Source organism: Myotis lucifugus, unplaced genomic scaffold, assembly GCF_000147115.1.
Source record: "Myotis lucifugus unplaced genomic scaffold, Myoluc2.0 scaffold_146, whole genome shotgun sequence".
Taxonomy (NCBI): Eukaryota; Metazoa; Chordata; class Mammalia; order Chiroptera; family Vespertilionidae; genus Myotis; species Myotis lucifugus.
Window position 1 is genome coordinate 3,162,673 of NW_005871194.1, and position 19,039 is coordinate 3,181,711.

Genomic DNA, 19,039 nt, shown 5'->3' on the forward strand with positions numbered 1-19,039 from the left:
ATTCGTTCAATCCCCAACCAACCTCTCCTGCAAAATATTACTTCCCTGTTAATGACAGCATCTCAGTTCACCAGAAAGATGAACCAAATGTGAAACAGAGTGCAGCCTGGCCCTGGCACATCCTCCAGATGGATGTTCTCCCGTATGTGGCTGGATCACTGTGAACACAATCCGATCCTGCCCTGAGTCAGCCCCCATCCACGTCCATCAGCACCTGCTCAAAACCACACATCTAAGTAAGTCTGTTTCTCTCATTTGCTCTTTTTTCTCTTGCCTCCCTTTTTCCCTCCTGCTCATAGATGTGACTGTGGAGCACTTTAAAAGGGCACCCCTTCCAAGCATCCCCAAGGCTTCCTTTAGTCTTGATCAAATTCTTCCATCTGGCACATAGTGAGATGAGGCAAGTCCAAGGACTTGAGCAAGGTTTTGCTGCCAGAGCAGACAAGCAGAGCTGGGTGTGCTTTAGTGATATTATTTGGAATGAGGGATGATTTTGCCTGTGTGGTTGGCTAGTTCCCCCCTGGGAGAGGCTTTTTCTACTCTCTGGTTTTACAGCTCACGCTCCTCAAAAGGGCAGGAGGTGATGGTGTTGGAGAACCTGAGTTAAAATCATGATTCTATGGAGGAAGAGGGGAGGAAGCGAAGTGGAGAAGGGTATAGGCTGGATAAATGGTGATGGAAGGAGACTTGACTTGGGGTGGTGAACACACAATACAGTGTACAGACGATGTGTTGCAGAATTGTGCACCTGAAACCTGGAGAACTGTGTTAATCAGTGTCACCCCAATAACTTCAATAAAAAGGAAAAAAGTCATGACTCTAAAAAGTTCAATACTGAGTTAACACACGGTTATGAAATGCCTACAAGAAGCCGGACTTTGGTGCTTGAAAGATGGGAGACATAATCCCTGCTTTCATGCAGCCTGCAGACCCAGAGGGGGGTAATAAATGCAGCACAGCGTGGTCAGTGCGGAGCATCTGAGATCTTGCTCCCCGGCATGTATCATCAGTTTGGCTCAAATAAAATCTTATAAAAAAATTTTCTAGCCCTAGCCAGTTTGCTCAATGGTTAGAGTGCCGGCCTGCTGACTGAAGGGTAGCAGGTTGGATTCCAGGGCAAGGGCATGTACCTGAGTTGCAGGTTTGATCCCCAGGCCCCAGTCAGGGAGCATGCAGGAGGCAACCAATGGATGTGTCTCTCTCACACATGATATGTCTGTCTCTCTCTCTCTCTCTCTCTCTCTCTCTCTCTCTCTCCTCTCTCTTCCCTCCTGACCTCCTTCACACTCTCTCTAAATATCAATGGAAAAAAATATCCTCAGGTGAGGATTAACAAAACAAACCAAAAAAAAAAAAGAATATCAAAGGGCTATGTAAACTGGGAAGTCCGATTATCACCCTTATGAAAGAGAAGTATTGTATAGGATTCTGTCAAGATTCCACTCAATGATAACAGTGCCATGTGGCAGGAAGAATCCGCCCTGGCTTTGCCACTCACCCACCATCTGTTTTCTGACATATCCCCCCAAAGACCTCAGCTTCCCTCATCTGTAAAATTAGTGGCTTGAACCAAGGAATGAAAGTCCCTTCCGCAGCTGCCATTTTATTTCTAAGTCCTCTTTCAATCTAATTGCCAGTAATCAGCACGTGGCTCCCCGCCCCCAGACTATTTCTTTATTCATTTCTAACCTTTACCTTGGCAGACGAAGCGTACGATTCATCGAGCATGTTCGCCAAGCCATGGCATATTTCCTGCCCCGCACCCCCCACCCCCTCTGCGGGTCACAGACACACAGAACCAGCCTTTCTGGGGCTCAGCCGGCACGGGACAAGGGAGCCAAGGAAGTCCTGAGCGCAGGTCAGGGTTGTTTGGTTTTGAGGTGTGCTCGGGATGAAAGGCACCTTGAAAGTGGAAGGCTCGGTCATTTATTAATTACTTATAATAGAAGGTTTGTTCTTCAGGATGATTCCTTTGAAATTACTTTCCATCAAACACTGACTGCCACAAAGGCATCCGATGCTCAGGGCACTCTCCATTTCCTCAGCACGAGTATTTTCCCTCTGAGATTCTGTTCTGACCTGAACAGTCTCTGCCCCCCTTGCTTCAGAGCTGGGGGCCGAGAGGTGTCTGTGTGTTTAATGTCTACTTTTTAAAAGAAAAATCTAGGCTACACCCAATAACCCTTTTGTGGACTTTAAACTGACCCTTTTCAGATAAATGAACAATGGGAAAATTCCACGGAAAGATTAAAAAGACACCTGAGACAAACATCCACCTAATGTGGTGGCCACTCCTCCGGGTGACAACTGGAAGGGAGAAACAAACTGGTATATCGATGTGGCTCTAAACAACAACAGTGTGTGTGGAGGCCTGGGGCGCCTCGGGATTGACCAAGAGGAAACGCATGTTGCACAATGATACGATCTTGTTGGTACAGTTGTCAGAGGAGGGAACTCCCACAGCAAAGGGCATAAAACCATCCAGGGCAGTCTGGGGCGGCTCAGTTCTGCGGTGCCAGGGAGCAGAGCAGAGCCCAGCCCCGCCCCACACACAAATGGGACCATGAGCTCCAGCCACAGCTTCAGCCAGATCCCCTCTGGCTCCCTCCCTGGCACCAGAGGTGGCTGGGGCCGGCCGGGGGGCTTCCCCCGGGCTCCCAGCGTCCACGGGGGTGCGGGGGGCATCCGCATTTCCCTTTCCTTCACCTCCCCAAGCTGCCTGCCCCCGGGAAGGTCTTGGGGGTCTGGAAGAGGCAGCTCCCTCCTAGGTGGGAATGGGAAGGTGACGATGCAGAACCTCAATGAGCGCCTGGCCTCCTACCTGGACAAGGTGCATGCTCTGGAGGAGGCCAACGTCAAGCTCGAGAGCCGCATCCTGAAGTGGCACCAGGAGAGAGACCCTGGCAGCAAGCAAGATTATTCCCAGTATGAGGAGAACATCAGCCGCCTGCAGGAGCAGGTAAGATCCTGGGTGGCCCTGGAAGTCAGGGTGGGTGGTGCGTTTCCAGGAAACCCCTGGGAGGAGAAATCAGTAGAGAAGAGGACTGCCAGGAAAATGGCAAAAGAGCTTAAAGTAATTGTGAACAAAGGTATTCGAGGATATTTTCTTATTATTTTACCTTGCATTTGGACTTTGGAAAGTCTGTTGTATTTATTTAAACCTGTACATAAATTATGTGGGGAAAATCTAAAGAGTCTAAGGCAACCAGCTGCTGTCCAGTGTCCCTGTGGCCCAGCGATGTAATAATAATGACAAAGGCTGGACTGCGTTCCTCGTGTTCAGTGCACGAGGCACGAGTCAGCCTTTGCTTTCTCATCAGTTCTGCTCCACCTCAAGTGGCAACAGTGTGATTATCTGGCAAAGAGAGGCTGAGTTATACTATTTTGGAGATCACATCTAAAAGGTGTCACTCCACAGGCAAACACATAATTGTGACATCCCTGGATACTTCTTGGCGGCTACTAGGAGTTCTGAGTTTCTAGATGCTAGTAGTTCCAAAAATGGCATATTGCTAGAAAAAAAATAATGAAAAGAGCATAATTTTGGAATCTTAGAGTTAGGATGGATTATGGAGACTTCTTCAAAAAATAAATAACTTTTCAACCAAGTATTTTAAAAGTTAAGCTTATACCTTCTGGAGGACCTTATAACATTGGCTAGAGTAAAAGGAATCCAGTCATCTCATAGGTTATTTTTTAGCTACATAACTCCCCTCTATGTAAAGCAGTCCCAAAAAATGTCCTGCAGGATCATGATTTAACCTCCCCTGAAAAGGGCACCACAGGTTTCCAATATGCATATGATGTTATTTCTCAACACTCAGTCATCCTTGCGTGAATGTAGGAAGGACCAACCAAGATAATATAAATCTGTCCTCATAATAAACCCTAATTATTGAATAAGCAACCTAATAACTGACTGTGTAATTACCTTAACTATATAGTACATGGTTGTCTTTACATTAAAAAAAAAACAAGGTGACTCAACAAACCTCACCATATTTTTTTCATTAATAAAGTTGCTTTGGTTTTAGAATGGAGAGAATAAAAGATTTTTGCAAATAGACAGCTGAGAATATAACTCCCAAAAGAAATGTAAGGTTAGACCTGGTCAAATAATGTATTAGCTGACAGCAGAGAGGAGGAAAAGGGAGAGAAAGGAGGGAAACATTTGTTGAGCACTTACTATATGCCAGGCATCATGTTGGGTATTTAATACACTTATCAGCGCCATCCGAGAGTTTTCTGCAATGATGGAAACGTCCTATAGCACCTGATTTAATTCTCACAACAATCCTGGAAAGAACCGAAGCTCAGAAGAGTGAAATAGCAATCCAAAGGCACTGGAAAGAGCCAGAGATGGGATTCTAACCCAAGTCTGCTTCCAATGGCCTCAATTTCCACACAGTACGGTGCTGACTGGCCTACCTCACACAACAATGATACTGCTCATGAATAAAGATATTGCATTGTATTTGCATTGTTAATTATGCAACACATATTTCATACGCATCATTTCATTCCGGGAAGCAGGTATTTTTATCCCCATTACACAGATGAGCAGACTGAGACCAAGTGGCTGCCTAAATTCATGAGAGCAGAACTGAGAAAAGTGAGTGGGACCAATGACAAGGAGGGGGCAGCTTGCCCACTGTTCAGGTGTCCCTGGAATCTAAGTTCTGACATTAAATAGGAGTTTCTTTGGCTTTGAATTACACTCCTTTCTGGGTTTCTTACTTCAGTGTCACATCTTCTCCATGTTGGAAGAAAACAACTCTTTGAAGCTGAGGTTGTCTGTCTATCCCACTCTCTCCTGTTTGCAGCTGAGAAAACAGAGACCAGACAGGTTCCACAAGTACTGGTACCCTGGGCTGACCCCTTCCTGGGCCTTGATGAAATGTGCTGAGTAGATATATCACTCTCTCACCCCCACTTTAGGGATATTAAATGTTATTCACTTCCTTTGAAACACAGAGTTGGACATAGAGAGATATTGGAATAGCTCATAATAGAACTCTACTTGGTGCTTTGGATTACGATAAAATATTCTACATTCCTCTCCCTGGTAGGAGATTACACACCCTGGAGCAATGATGCTGTACTACTAATACACCAACTAGATTATTTTAAAAGAATTAACCCAGGGCTTTGGGGAGAATCCAGGTGATTAATTATAACACACAATGCCAAACCTATGCCTCATATATTATTTCTCAATCCATCCTCATCCATTCATTATTGCAAAGGATGTCTCAGAAATAGTGGCTGTGTCATAATATTGTATCAGGCAACCCAAAGAGTGGGAAACAGTTTCCATTTTTAAATGTGCTCTATATCAAGTGCATTTCAGAGCTCACCACTCCTGCACTATGAGGATGCTGGCTGGGAGAATCTGAGTCTTGATGGGGATTTGCAATTGATAAATTATCAGTTTAACTCACTAAAGATGGTATTTTTTATTCTGTGGAGTCTATAGGGAATGGTTTCTCTACATGTCAATCAATACCTCAGTGCACAACTAAGGCTAATCCCAGGGGTCCCCAGGCCTTTTTGGATGGAGCTACTTTCTATTTCCTATGAGCTTAAATAATGCAAAGAATGAAAAGTCGGGGGGGGGGAATTTGGTAAGAAAGTCCCTAAGAAACACTGTAGAGGGAAGACAAGGAAATACCTACAGAATCTTTTTGTAGCGCAAAGGAAGCAGTCAGAGTACCATTTGGAATCCATCCACCAAGGGAAGAATGAAGGTGGACAGGGGAAGCCAACCTGGCCATCTCTTACCACAAACAGAGTTTGAGGGTACATCTCAACATGTAAATCCTGAGATTGATCCAATGCAGACATTGGCTCTAATTACAAAAGTGTTATATTTTAAAGAAGAAAATTTTGAACTAATTTTTCACAGTGTCTATAGTATGCCCAGAAAAGGCTAAGGATTTTACAACATTATTTTCTCTCTTTTAATCTAATTCTCATAACCTCATTGTCATTTTATGAATGAAGAAACGGACACGTGGCAAGCTCACTCAGCTGGTGGCGTTCAGGCCCACTGTGGTCACCACCTCTGAATCCTGCTATTGTGCATTCATAATACTAAATTCCATCTAACCAGTGAAGCTTTGACTAGGACCAGATTTTTTAAAGGGGCCTTTGTTTTCAAGTATAACTTTGTCCTACGAAAATCCTTTCTTAAGAAAGGAATTATTTGTATAAATATAATGGAATGTCACAAGATTGTCTGGTCCCAAATAAATTACAGAAGTTTAGAGCTATGACCTCTAAGGTTACCTGTTTTTAGTATAAATTCCTTATCTAACAAGTGATGGAACTGAAGCCCAAGGAATGGAGTGACTGGCCCGAGTTCACACCGATGTCAGTAACAGGAAGGAAAAGGAAAACCTCCCAGTTCCTAGTTCAGCACAATATTTGGCACAAAGTAGGATTATACTTTTGACACTGAGACATCTTCCACCCAATTTTCCTGAAGACAGAGACATACAGCAAATGTAGACTAGTTCTCTGATTAAAACTTCCTAGAAGTGTTTACAAACCCTATATGTATACACAATTGCTCAAGTAGATACTTTCAATGACATTTCTCCTTTTAAAGTGAAATAGTATATAAACATCTAGTGAAAGTGTTTGACGGGAGGCTTTAACACAAAGTTTACTAAGCTGGTAAAGAATAATTTAATTTAATATTTTACTAGTAATAGCTATAATTGGGGCATTCTCGTCATGGAATAATTGACAAACACATACCTACATGTTATGTACATGACTATAGTTACTTTGGACAAAAATTACTTATGGTATGTGATGACCATAATAAGATACATTTAAAATTCGTTTCAAAAACTAATACCAGTTGACATTTTGTATCAAGAGATACTTTGCTCAGTAGTTACAGATCAGAAATATGAATGCTATCATGAGGAAGAATTATGTTCATTTAAAATAATTATTTTACTTTAGAGGAGCCAAACTAATATTCACAGTAAGAAAAGGATCAGAATCTAAACCACTTTTAACATCTTCAATGTGGGGGCACTTGAGCAAAACAGTAAGATATGTTTATAGTACTAGAAAGTTAGAAGGCATTTTGAATAATTACACTCTTTCCTCTTCCTTTTGGCATTTGTCAAAACTCCATGTAAAAAAAAGACAATGCAGACCATATCCTTACTATAAAATCACTTTATGCTTTGTACCTAGTAAGTTCTCAATAAATATGTATCGATGTGATTGCTCCACTGCCAGGAAACAAGTCATCTGTTCTAACAAGTCATATAACCAGGAGACTAGAGAACAGAAATGCAGCTTTCCTGTGTCGTGTGTCCCGCGGAAATGACTCTTGGTGCATCTCTTACAGATAGTGGACGGCAAGCTGACCAATGCTCAGGTGTTTCTTCTCCTTGACAACGCCAGGATGGCAGTGGATGACTTCAACCTCAAGTAAGTTCCTTCCTCAGTGTTGTGGGGGGGAGGGTATTATTTGGTGTTTTTCTTTGTTTTGTTTTGTGGGTTATTCTTGTTCTTGTTTTTGCTTTCCAGAGAAAACTTATCTCACCATTAGCTACATGTAAAAATCTTACTGGAATATAATTAAAAGGCAAACAAGAATAAATACTTGGCTGGACCCTAATTTAAATAAATCAGATAATAAAACACACTTTTTGTTGTGAGGAAATTTGAATAAGAACCAAGAATTAGATGACATTAAAGAGTTGTTTTTTGCCCTAGCTGGTTTGGTTCAGTGGATACAACATTGGCCTGAGGACCGAAGGGTCACGGGTTCGATACCGGTCAAGGGCATGTACCAAGGTTGTAGGCTCCTCCCCTGCTCAGCCCTGGTCAGGGCACCTGCAGGAGGCAACCAATCTATGAGTTTCTCTCACATCACTATTTTTCTCTGTCTTTCCTTCTCTCTTCCATTCTCCCTAAAAATCAATGAAAAAATATTGTTGGGTGAGGATTTTTTTAAAAAAAATAAATCTTTGCAATAAACCTGTAAGATGGGGGTGTTTAAAAAAGGGAGTTTTTAATGTTTTAGGTGAGATAATGTTATTATCCTTATTTAGAAAGATGTATTTTTCTTAAAAGATGCATTCAGAAGCATTTAGGGATGAAATGTTATGTCTAAAATTTACATTAAAATACAAAATGAAATACAGATGAAGCAAATATGGCAAACTGTTAATGATTGCTAAATGCAGGTGATGGGCACATGGCTGTTCACTATGTTATTCTATTTTTAAAAATAACATTGAGTCACCATTATAGAAAAATATGCATGAAACACACATATAAAGAATAAATAGTCTGTATTAATTGTTTTTCCATTAAACCTAAAAAGTATGAGCATCATCTCTAAACGAAGGTGAATCCTTACAAAGACTGCAGCCTTCCAACAACAGGTGCACTCTTTTCTTCCTTCTACCCAAAGGTATGAAAATGAACACTCCTTCAAGAAAGACTTGGAAATTGGAGTGGAGAGTCTCCGAAAGACCTTGGATGATCTAACCATTGTCACCACAGACCTGGAACAGGAGGTTGAGGGGTTGAGGAAAGAGCTCATCCTCATGAAGAAGCGCCATGAGCAGGTAGGACTCCCCAGCAACCACCAGCTCGGCTCTTAATGGGCACATCTTAGGTGATCCAATAGCTACAGAAGAAACTACTACCTCTATGCCAGTTCTATTGTCCTTGAACCTAAATAATCATCAGGAACCATATAAACATCTAACTTTTCCAATTCCAAGGTTATCTACTCAGATGTCAAATACAACAGCCAAAATACAATCACAATTAACAACAGATGGGTCAACAATTTTAATATGCAATGTTTACCTAGGTTTGATTGTTATAAAGTACTGCCCAGTGGTTGAGCATCAACCTATGCACCAAAAGGTCGCCGGTTCGATTCCTGGTCAGGGCACATGCCCTGGTTACCAGTTCAATCCCCAGTACAGGTTGTGCAGGAGGCAGCAGCTGGTAGATGTTTCTCTCTCATTGATACTTCTATCTCTCTCCCTCTCCCTTCCACTTTCTCTAAAATCAATAAAAACATTTTAAAAATATTGTAGGATAAATGTGTGAGACTTAACCTCCTTTATTGACCCAATGTGCAGCAAATTGAGGGCCAACAGAATAAAGAGAATCTGCTACTAACCAAGCTATATATGACTCGTAGCAAAAATTAAGAATCCTAATTTCCAGAAACATTTAACCAACTTTTGAAAAGTTACCATCCATCTAAAGTCCCTGAGATATTGATAAAATGATAGAAAAACAATCCCTATTTTAGGCAAACAAAATTGTTTATGAACATCAAAGCTAGTTAGACAATGATTGTTAAACCTTTCCTGTGGTTCCTTGGTTTTCATGATATCCAATGGGTGTCAGCCCTACAAAATCCTAAGGCACTGATGAGATTTTAAAAGCCTCTATACTTTTGGCTTTGGATTACTGAACTGCTTCCCAAAAGCTTTGGTCTACATCCTGAAATGTTCACCTGCTTAGCTGTGTCATCACTTCACCCATAAACATTTGCTGAAGAGTACTTTACACACTATGGAAGCGTAATTCTTGCTGAAACATTTTTAACCAGGGATTAAGTCAGTAATCATAGAGGCCATACAGTTACCTGTCTGGTGCTATTCTTTATTTTACAAAAGTATAAGAGGGAAAATTCATATAATGTTTTGTCATCGATAACTAATAACTGAGAAGCCAAACCAAACCAGTGAAAGAGTAGCCACCACATGAGCTGAAATTTTTAAAAGATCCATTCACTGCTGCCAATCAACACACTTCCTTCGGATGCTCACAGCCCATTCATTTTCTTTCTCTGTTATTAAACAGGAAATGGAGGGACAGCATGTACCAAATGACTTCAAGGTCAATGTGAAGCTGAATACCACCCCAGGGGAAGATCTGATTAAGATCCTGGAGGACATGAGGCAAGAATACGAGTTTATGATAAAGAAGAAGCATCGAGACTTGGATGCTTGGTATAAAGAGCAGGTAAAATAAAAGTGTCCAAACTTCCCGAAGGTTCCATTTCCATGTGGTCCAATGCCAATGCCTCTGCTCTTTGCTTGGTCACAGTCAGCAGCCATTGCCCAGGAGACCGCCGGTCCAACAGCTGTGCAGAGCAACCAGGGCAACATCCATGAGCTGAAGCGCACTTTCCAGGCCCTGGAGATTGACCTGCAGGCGCAGCGCAACAGGGTGAGTCTAAGCTAGGAAAATCCTGAGTCGGGTAATGTCAGCGTAAGGAGGTAAGGAACAGATCAGGGCAGGCACCTTGTGCCCCATCCCAAATGAGCAGCAGAAACAACAAATGCCACAGACGTGCGGCAGAGCTGCCAAGAGAACCCCGACACAAAGGTTTTATGCCAAGAAGATGGGCTTCAAAAGTCCAGACACTGCTCAACTCCTGGCTGCCCACATCCCCAACCTATGAGTCAGCCTGCTTCCCCTCTTTGCATTCCCAGCAGCCACCAAGACACCTCGCAGAGTGGTCGGCGGATTCTAACTACTCAGCAAGCACACATTATTGAATCAATCAAGCCGTCAGCCAATTAATGTCAGAAACATCATTTCCTCTTTCAGAAATCTGCATTGGAAAACATGTTATCGGAGACCCAGTCTCGGTACTCCTGCCAGCTCCAGGACATGCAACGCGTCATCTCCCACTACGAGGAGGAACTGCTGCAGCTGCGCCATGACCTGGAGCGGCAGAACAGCGAATACAAGGTCCTCCTGGGCATCAAAACCCACCTCGAGAAGGAAATCTCCACCTACCGCCAGCTACTGGAGGGGGAGAGCCAAGGGTGAGGCAAAGGCTGGCAGGGGAGGGCGCAAAGGGCACCCAGCTAGCATTTGTACATTCGTGTACCCTACGGTTCTGTTAGCAATCGTCACTCGAGAGCAAAAAGGTGTATGTTGAATTTCTCCTGAAGACACTTAGATCAGATTGTATTTCGTTAAGCAGAAAGTTTTAACATGTTAAGTGCCATGGCAGTCACCAGTGACTGACACTATACTTTTAGTCTGGAAGACAAAACAGGCTGGGCGCTTAACGTGTGAATTAATCAGGGATTACTCCCAGGACACTGGGATTTGAGGTCAACCGTTTAAATTATTAAAATCTCTAGAAAGAAACAAGAAGGTATAGCTCTAGTGTTTCCCAGTGAGGATACACACAATTCGGGCTCCAAAAAAAAGGGAGATTAGGGGAATATTTTAGCCTAACAGCAGGAAGAGATTCATAAGAGAGTAAGGTACCTAGATTTTCAGTCTGTTATTTCTGACTACCTTGGGAAGTAGTTGTCCACAGAAAGGGCACAGACATTTTATAATCCAAGAGAAGGAGTTATAGTTTTTTAAAAATGCATAAATTTCTCAAGAAGCCCAGAATGGGCTTCAGACCCAGACCCTGGAAAGGATCCTGATGAAGATGCCGCCTGCAGGTGGCTAGAAGGATGGGTCATGAGACTTCTCTGCCCCCAGGGTTAGTGGAAGGCAGCACTCCCTGCCCTCTGGGTCCAGGACGGTTCTTCCATGACCTCATGACCTTGGACTAGCTCAGAGAATCATCCTCATTAGATGGGTACAAATTTACAAGCAGGCAAAGGAAGCCAGTTCAATGTAAGAGGTTTTTGATTATTGCTAATACTAAAATGAGCTTTAATCTTTATTACTTTTATAGAACAACAGAGGAATCTAAGCTGAGCGTGAGAGGTAAATAAATTCCTTCCATTGTTTGAATCTACTTTTTAAAACTAAATCAGCATACTTATCCATTCTGTAGTATTCATCATCTTTAGTGTACTACCAAATGTCCTGTATTCAATTTTTATTTTACTCAATTTTTAATTAAATTAACAAATTAGATGATACGAAGTGAGCTCTCAATATTGTCCTCAACAATATATATGAAAGCTCTTTGCAAGTGGTAAAGTAGATAAAAATAATCATTAATGTTATTATGTCTCTATTAACTAATGGAGGCTGTTTATTACACTCCGAAGAGAATACAAGGAAATGGTTTCACGTAATTTCCCAAACTGTCTTCTGTTGAACAGTGCCCCATGAGATTTTAATTGTGTATTATGAAAGATGTGTTCTATGATTGGATAAGACCTATCCTCTTTGTGAAGAGCCATGTTGTGTTTCGGTACATTAAAGATGAAACAATGTTGGAAAGGCACTTTTCAGAGAAGAAAAGGAACAAGAATGGGAAAGAATGACAAAAGTTCTATTTTGTTTAACCCAGTGTTCCCTGGGAACTCTACTTTCTCAGATAGCATGGTGAACATCTTTGACCTGGGAACTCTACTTTCTCATGGTGCATGGTGAACATCTTTGACCTGGGAACTCTACTTTCTCAGATAGCCTTTAACATCTCACAGAAAAATTCTAAGAAACCAGTCTGGAACAAGTGGCACTTTCTGAGTAGTTTGTGGTAAAAATATCCTAAGGCACTAGAGCATCGTTTCTCAACCTGTGGGTCGGGACCCCTTTGGCGGTTGAACGACCCTTTCACAGGGGTTGCCTAAGACCATCCTGCATATCAGATATTTACATTATGATTCATAACAGTAGCAACATTACAGTTATGAAGTAGCAACGAAAATAATTTTATGGTTGGGTCACAACATGAGGAACTGTATTTAAAGGGCCAGAAGGTTGAGAACCACTGCACTAGAGATTCAGAGAATCAGACTTCAAGTAACCATCACAGAACAGGTGGTCAAACTGCTACCCCTCTGCAAGATCTCCATAGACGGTCCTTCAGCCTCTCTCCTCACCCAAACCCAGGGATGCGGAACCCCATACTGAATGGGGTGGCCCAATTTACTGTTGGAGAGGTTTGATTTTAACCAAGTTCTCCCTTAACATGGATCTCTGTTAATGGTTTCAATTCTTCCCCTTCCCCTACCCCCGGATTAGAATCAATTTATTGATGTGTCAACCGGCACTTATTCAAATCAATCGTATTTTTGAATACAGTGACCAAAATAAAGATCCCTGGCTTGCTGCCATCCCTCACATGGGAAGCTTGCTAGATCTTAAAATGAGGTACCCAGAATGGCTTTTAGTACTCCATACACTCACGGAGTCATGGTGCACGTGCTACAAAACCCACATAAGCAATTGGACTCCTCCAGTGCTTGTGGTCAGTGATTAGATTCTGTATCAGGCATTCCTAGATTGAAGGTCTTGACCCCTAGAAGATGGCACTGCCCAGACACCCTCATTCCTTAGAGGGTGGGGAGAATAACCTTTTCACTCCAGCAGAGACCGCCATATTGCGTAGTGATCATTTTGGAAGGCACAGAGAGCCTAAAGGGTGCTGAAAACAGCACAGTTCAGATGGCGGGGGAAGCATGGCCCTGACCTCTTCATTGCTCTTTTCCTCAGCAGCTGTAGCGCCCAAGATCAAGACCATCACACGGGAGAGCATCAATGGAAGAATAATTTATTCTCAAGTGAAGGAGATCCAAAAGTATGCATGAGGCTAATAAAAGTTTCTGCCTGTTGTAAAAACTGTTTTTCTGCAATGGAGAGTCCCTTCCTTGCCCAGACACAAACGGGTGAGTCCTAAGAGGTATCCTTGGAGTTATCAAACTCAACAACATTTTTCTCTGTAACCATCTCATCAGACATTCCATAATGATCTTAATATACTGCTGTACTTTTGAATCAGAGTATGAGTTCATGAGCTTAAAGCTCTACTTTCCCACTGCAATCTTCAGAGTCCATCACTGTGTATCTGTTTTATAGCCAATAAAACTTCCATACAACTGCATCATGTCTCCTTTATATCATAAGGCAAGACAAGACCTCAGGTCTCCTCTTAACCAGGAATACTCAGAGCATTGTCCATAAAAGACCCAGGGGACCTTAATGCTCTGAACATGTCCGCAGCAGCCAAACACTGGGTAGAACTGTTACCCTGCAGCCATGCAACTTAGGGACAAGATGTGGCTCGTGAGCCTCTCCAGACTTCTGCCAACAAGAAGGACGGAAACAGAGAAAAGGAGGCCCAGAAAGCCTCATTTAGAATGAGAGAGGACCAAAAATTATTTTAACTCACATAAAAAGTATTACTTAATTAATTAGTTAAAAGCTTAAGGGCCTAACAGCGAGTTACTAGTAACATTAGAAAAGGAATTTCAGGAGGAAAAAAAAAATTCTTATAACAGATAGAAACTAAGACCCAAAAGGGGAAGTGACTTGTCCAATATCTGAATTATAAATATCAGAATCTGGAGTATTGTATTGAGGTGTACTACAGAATGGGTAAGTATGCTGATTTATTTTTAAAAAGTAGATTCAAACAATGGAAGAAATTTATTTACCTCTCGCACTCAGCTTAGATTCCTCTGTTGTTCTATAAAAGTAATAAAGATTAAAGCTCGTTTTAGTATTAGCAATAATCATAAATTTATATTTAAGGAATGTAGCATTTGTAAGCTGGTGGAGTGGTGATAAGGCTAAAAAGGGAGCAAGGACTCGAATTATGTTGGGAAAAGACAAATAAGAGAAAAGGAGCCAAGGAAGTTTCCTTAGCATAGAGGCTCTCAAACTTGGCTGCACCTCAGGATCAGCTGGGGAAATTTTAAAATTCTAATGCCCAAGCCATGTTATAGATCAATTAAATTAAGGGTTTGAAAGTTGGGACCCAGGGATCAATATATTTTAAAGATTCCCAAAGAAAATGCAATGTGACTAATGGGAACATCTAAGTAAATTCTTCCTTAAAGAAGTAACAGATAAGTATTCCCCAAATACATATTTCATATTCCTCTACTAATTAATTAGGCATCGCATGTAAGTTCAAATGAAAAAAAAATAGAAGCATTAGAAGAAAACATATTGAACTCTCTTATTTAAGAGATGAGGAAGCTAAAGTCTAGAGAGGTTAGCCAAGCCTTCCTGGAACTCAGATCTCATTTCTATCTATTTGTAACCTACAAGTAACATCTCTGACATATGGAAACATCAGTACTGAAGAAAGCATCACATGATTTTAAAAACGCTAGCAAATTAAAAATAATAATTCTAAATGTGTGAATTATTGAAAAGCCAAAAATAATTAAGGTATAAGCTCTTAAATTGAAACCAAGTTGTAAAAATGCCATGAATTAAAAAAAAAAAAAAGTAAGCCTAACATAATTACTAGAGGTTGGATAGTTTTCTTTTTTTTTAACAGATGGCCTTAAATTATTTAACATACTATATGTAGCGTGGGGATTTTTAACAGTTTAAATTGTTTCAAATAATATAGCATACCATTTCTTTGGGACAAAAATAACATAATTCCAAAAATAACGTTTACGAACATCAGCAATATTATAACATAGTTACATTACACCAACTTAGCCTTTCACAATTGAAACTGGATACTAAATAATAGTATATTCTGAGTATGCAGCAGTTATTGGTGGGCCCAATGAATCCATACCACCAGGACTCGAATTTGGCCATGTGGCTTGATTTGGCCAATGGAATATCAGCAAACACGATACAAGCAGAGGTTTAATAAATGCTTTCACATTGGGGCTTATTTCCTTGGAATGCTCCTGCTAAGAAGCTAGCTACCATGTAAGTTCATTCACCCTGAGACTACCATGCTATATGAAAGCCCAAGCCAGCCTCCTGCAGAAGCCACATGGAGGAAAACTGAGGAACCCAGACAACAGCCATACTGAAGCTCCAGACTGACTCTGATCAAGCCATTCCAGCTGGTTCCCAGACAGTCGAGCCAACCCAACTGAAGTCCCACACATCACAGAGCAGAGATAAGCCAGTCCCGGTATTCTGAGTCTGAAATTCTGACCCATAGAATTATGAACAAATAAAATATGTTGTATTTTTAAACCAGTAAGTTTTGGGCATCATTTTCCATGTGGCAATGGATAAGCAAAACAAAGTATTTAAAATATTAGAGTCTATTATTTGCTGATTTAAGACTAGTTCACTAGCATCCTGCCAAACTTTTGACCAGAATTTTAGTCATTTTAACACTGAAATGGATCTCTACAAAAGTCTTGGTCCAATGACCACAAATGAAGCACCAAAGCTTCCAAGAAAAAAAAAACCAAAGCCTTCCCTCTTCAAAGATGGCAGAGTAAAGCCATTTCTCATGAATGGTCATAGCTACCCTCTCTGCCTCTTCACAAGTGGAATCCAAGCAGTGCAACTCCAACAAGGAGAATAGGACAGTCCCTGCTCTTTACTAGAGCATGCTGGGTTGCCCAGGTAAATCTTCTTCTTATCTTGGAGTTTCGATTCCTTTTGATTCTGTCTTTAAGTTCCTCATTCCAGGGACATTAACAACAAGTTCTCTATAAATATTTATACATACAGTAAGCATCACACTTATCAAGAGTTTCACTGAAAGGTGACCTCTTTTCAATGTAGATAAGAAATGCTCTTCTTCGCCAAGAAACTATAAGGCCTGTACAGATTAAGATGATCCTGATTATCAGGTAGTTCTTAATTATAATGTTTAAGTTTTTAAGTCATTAAGACCCTTGACTATTGGCCATTCAGTCTAGGTATATTTCTTCACAATGGTGTACTTTAAATGCTATCCTCTTATATGGCCTTTAAGCAATAAATACTTTTAAGATTTTTGGTGTTTTTATACATCCCCTAAGTGTTTTATTGGTTATTTGTGTATCATTTGTGTTTCTCCATCATACTACATGCCTGAGATCATTCCCTTTGTGTAACTCATTCCCCATTTCATTTATTCTATTACAACATCTACAAGTCACCACCATCTTTCTGAAGAGGATTCAAAAATTTCTAAAAAAATATTTGCAGTTAGGTCATACAAAAAGGAAAAAAAAAGACAGTGTCTCTGACATACTTCACCATCTGAAGGCCTAACCATACTTAGAAGTTTTACTGAAGAACTGTGTGTGTGTGTGTGTGTGTGTCATACCAATACATGGACTGTCCTACTCAAAAAGTAGTCTTTGAAATTTAAATTAGGAGCCATCTAATAAAATTATGAGTCATCTAAGAAAAACTACAAGTCAATTTATATTAAATTTTGAAGTGTGCATACACAACATAACACTCATGCATGTGACATACATACACACATATACTAGAGGAAGTTTTAACAATAACAACTATTGTTTTTTTATTGATTGATTTTAGAGAGAGGAAGGAGAAGGAGGAGGGGGGCGGGGGAGAGGAGAGAAAAACATCAACATGCACCCTAACAGGGGATCAAACCTGAAACCTGGGTATGTGCCCAGACCAGGAATTGAACCCACCACCTTTGGTGTATGGGATGACACTCCAACCGAGTCACACAATAATAACAACTATTCTTGACTGGCATTTGCATTCCTAATCTCATTTAACATTTGTCACAACACCACAAGGTATTATTATATTCATTTTACAGTTAAGGAAACTGGGACTCATATAGAGTGAATTACTTGATCTGTGGTCATACAGCTTAAAAATGGTGGAATCAGGATTTGTACCCAATGTACTTGCTCTTTCTACTGTGTCACACAGTTAAAAATGATTGCTAAAGAGTTATGTGAAACCTAAGCACAGGCAACATGTCTTGATGAACTCTTGCTAATGGTTTTTATCTTAAGGTGAGAGTCCAGGGATGCGAAATCTGAATATACATGTTACTAGAATAATGCACAAGAGCCAGAAATCTGTAAGGACTAGGGAGAGACAGGGTTTTATAAACAAGAGCTATCACCCAAACCCAAGAGTCACCTTCCCATTACCCAAACCCAAGCATTCAATCTTCTGTGCACAGAAGTAGTCTCTTAACTTGCCACTCCCTTAGCCTAAAACTCTATCAGTTAACACAAGGGAAGAGTTTAGCAAGTTCCAAAACCAGAGGACCTCACCCCTTAATCTTTCCAGTTAGACCTTACACTCATGCCTAGTTTCTATCAAAATGATTGCTCCCCATGCACTTAGAGAACAAAAAAGGAAGACAGAAGACAGTAATGATGGACGGGCCATACTTATACAAACTATGTTAGAAATATTTCATCACAGTCTCATCACAAAAACATATTGTGAAGATTTCTACTTACCATTTCCAACACTCTAGGAAGCAGTAGTTTGGGGTCAATATCTAATTCCATCTTATAAATATATCAGTGCTTCTTTCTAATAGTGACTGGCTCCATAGTAGACACATGTTAGGAGCCTAAGTATTCTTTGACTGGTCCTTAATTCCACTTCATATGTGAATTTCTTTTTAATGTGCATAGTAACCTGGGGGTCTTCTTAAAAATTCAGATTCTGGGTTTCTAGTAGGTCTGGGTTGGAATCCAAGATTCTGCATTTCTAACAAGCACCCAGATGATGCTGAGATTGATGATTTATAGACCACGCTGAATAGCAAGATTATAGATGAGTTCAATCCATCGGCCATTTGCCATATCCCCTAGCCTAGAAGATTAAAATTCTTATCTAAAAGCCAGCCTCAGTAGGTTTAATACAGATTGAACTAGGTGAAAAATATAGCAGGTAAGGTGGCATCACTAGAATCCCATTAGCATTGTCTTGCTCAAAGCAAGTGAAGCTTGCAAGAACACTGATTAAGGAAGGCTTTGAAAGAAGGTGTTTCTTGGTTCTGGTCAAGAGTAGAAAACAGAATGAAGTCTGGAAACTAAAGAGATCGATCGCCTTGTCCCAAACTATTCCTGGCTTCAATGCATTGGTATAGCGTGGAAAGTTCACCACTGCCAGACTCACTGGAGAGGATGAAAATCACCGGTCCAATGTTATCTATTGTGTTAGGTAACACAGCACTAAAAAGCATGCCACTATTACACGTGAGTATTCACTTATAAAATTCTTTCTAAATTATCTTCAGTTAACCGAACAATGGTTGAAGTTTTCAGAAAAACAACAATAATTCGGTGAAATTATGTCCTTTTCCACACTAAGCTAACCCAGCTCGGACTGGGTGCTTTCATTAGTGTTACTGATGTTATTCTTTCTTTTCAAGAAATTCACATATGAA

The 19,039-nt window shown here is 40.8% G+C and overlaps 1 protein-coding gene across 6 annotated transcripts; it reads left to right on the forward strand.

Annotated features, from left to right (window-relative positions):
* Nucleotides 1–2,495: 2,495 nt before the first annotated feature.
* Nucleotides 2,496–13,819, forward strand: KRT23 (keratin 23). Of its 6 annotated transcripts, none has more exons than XM_023759055.1 (8): nt 2,496–2,959; nt 7,373–7,455; nt 8,447–8,603; nt 9,865–10,026; nt 10,111–10,233; nt 10,618–10,838; nt 11,720–11,748; nt 13,435–13,819. In XM_023759055.1, exons 1-8 carry the CDS (start codon nt 2,564–2,566, stop codon nt 13,524–13,526), a joined length of 1,263 nt encoding a protein of 420 aa, XP_023614823.1. In that variant the 5' UTR covers nt 2,496–2,563; the 3' UTR covers nt 13,527–13,819. The 6 variants fall into 6 exon arrangements, with proteins under 6 accessions (XP_023614823.1, XP_014316530.1, XP_023614821.1 ...); XM_006094960.3 differs by having other exon boundaries at nt 2,497–2,959; nt 11,717–11,748; nt 13,432–13,819; XM_014461045.2 differs by having other exon boundaries at nt 2,497–2,959; nt 11,717–11,748.
* Nucleotides 13,820–19,039: the final 5,220 nt, after the last annotated feature.

Bases quoted from the DNA above. Each gene is read 5' to 3' on its own strand.
- KRT23 (XM_014461044.2), top strand. From the start codon at position 2,564: ATGAGCTCCAGCCACAGCTTCAGCCAGATCCCCTCTGGCTCCCTCCCT. The intron at 10,234-10,617 runs GTGAGTCTAAGC...TTCCTCTTTCAG, and splicing joins TGCAGGCGCAGCGCAACAGG to AAATCTGCATTGGAAAACAT. The intron at 10,839-13,431 runs GTGAGGCAAAGG...TCTTTTCCTCAG, and splicing joins CTGGAGGGGGAGAGCCAAGG to CAGCTGTAGCGCCCAAGATC.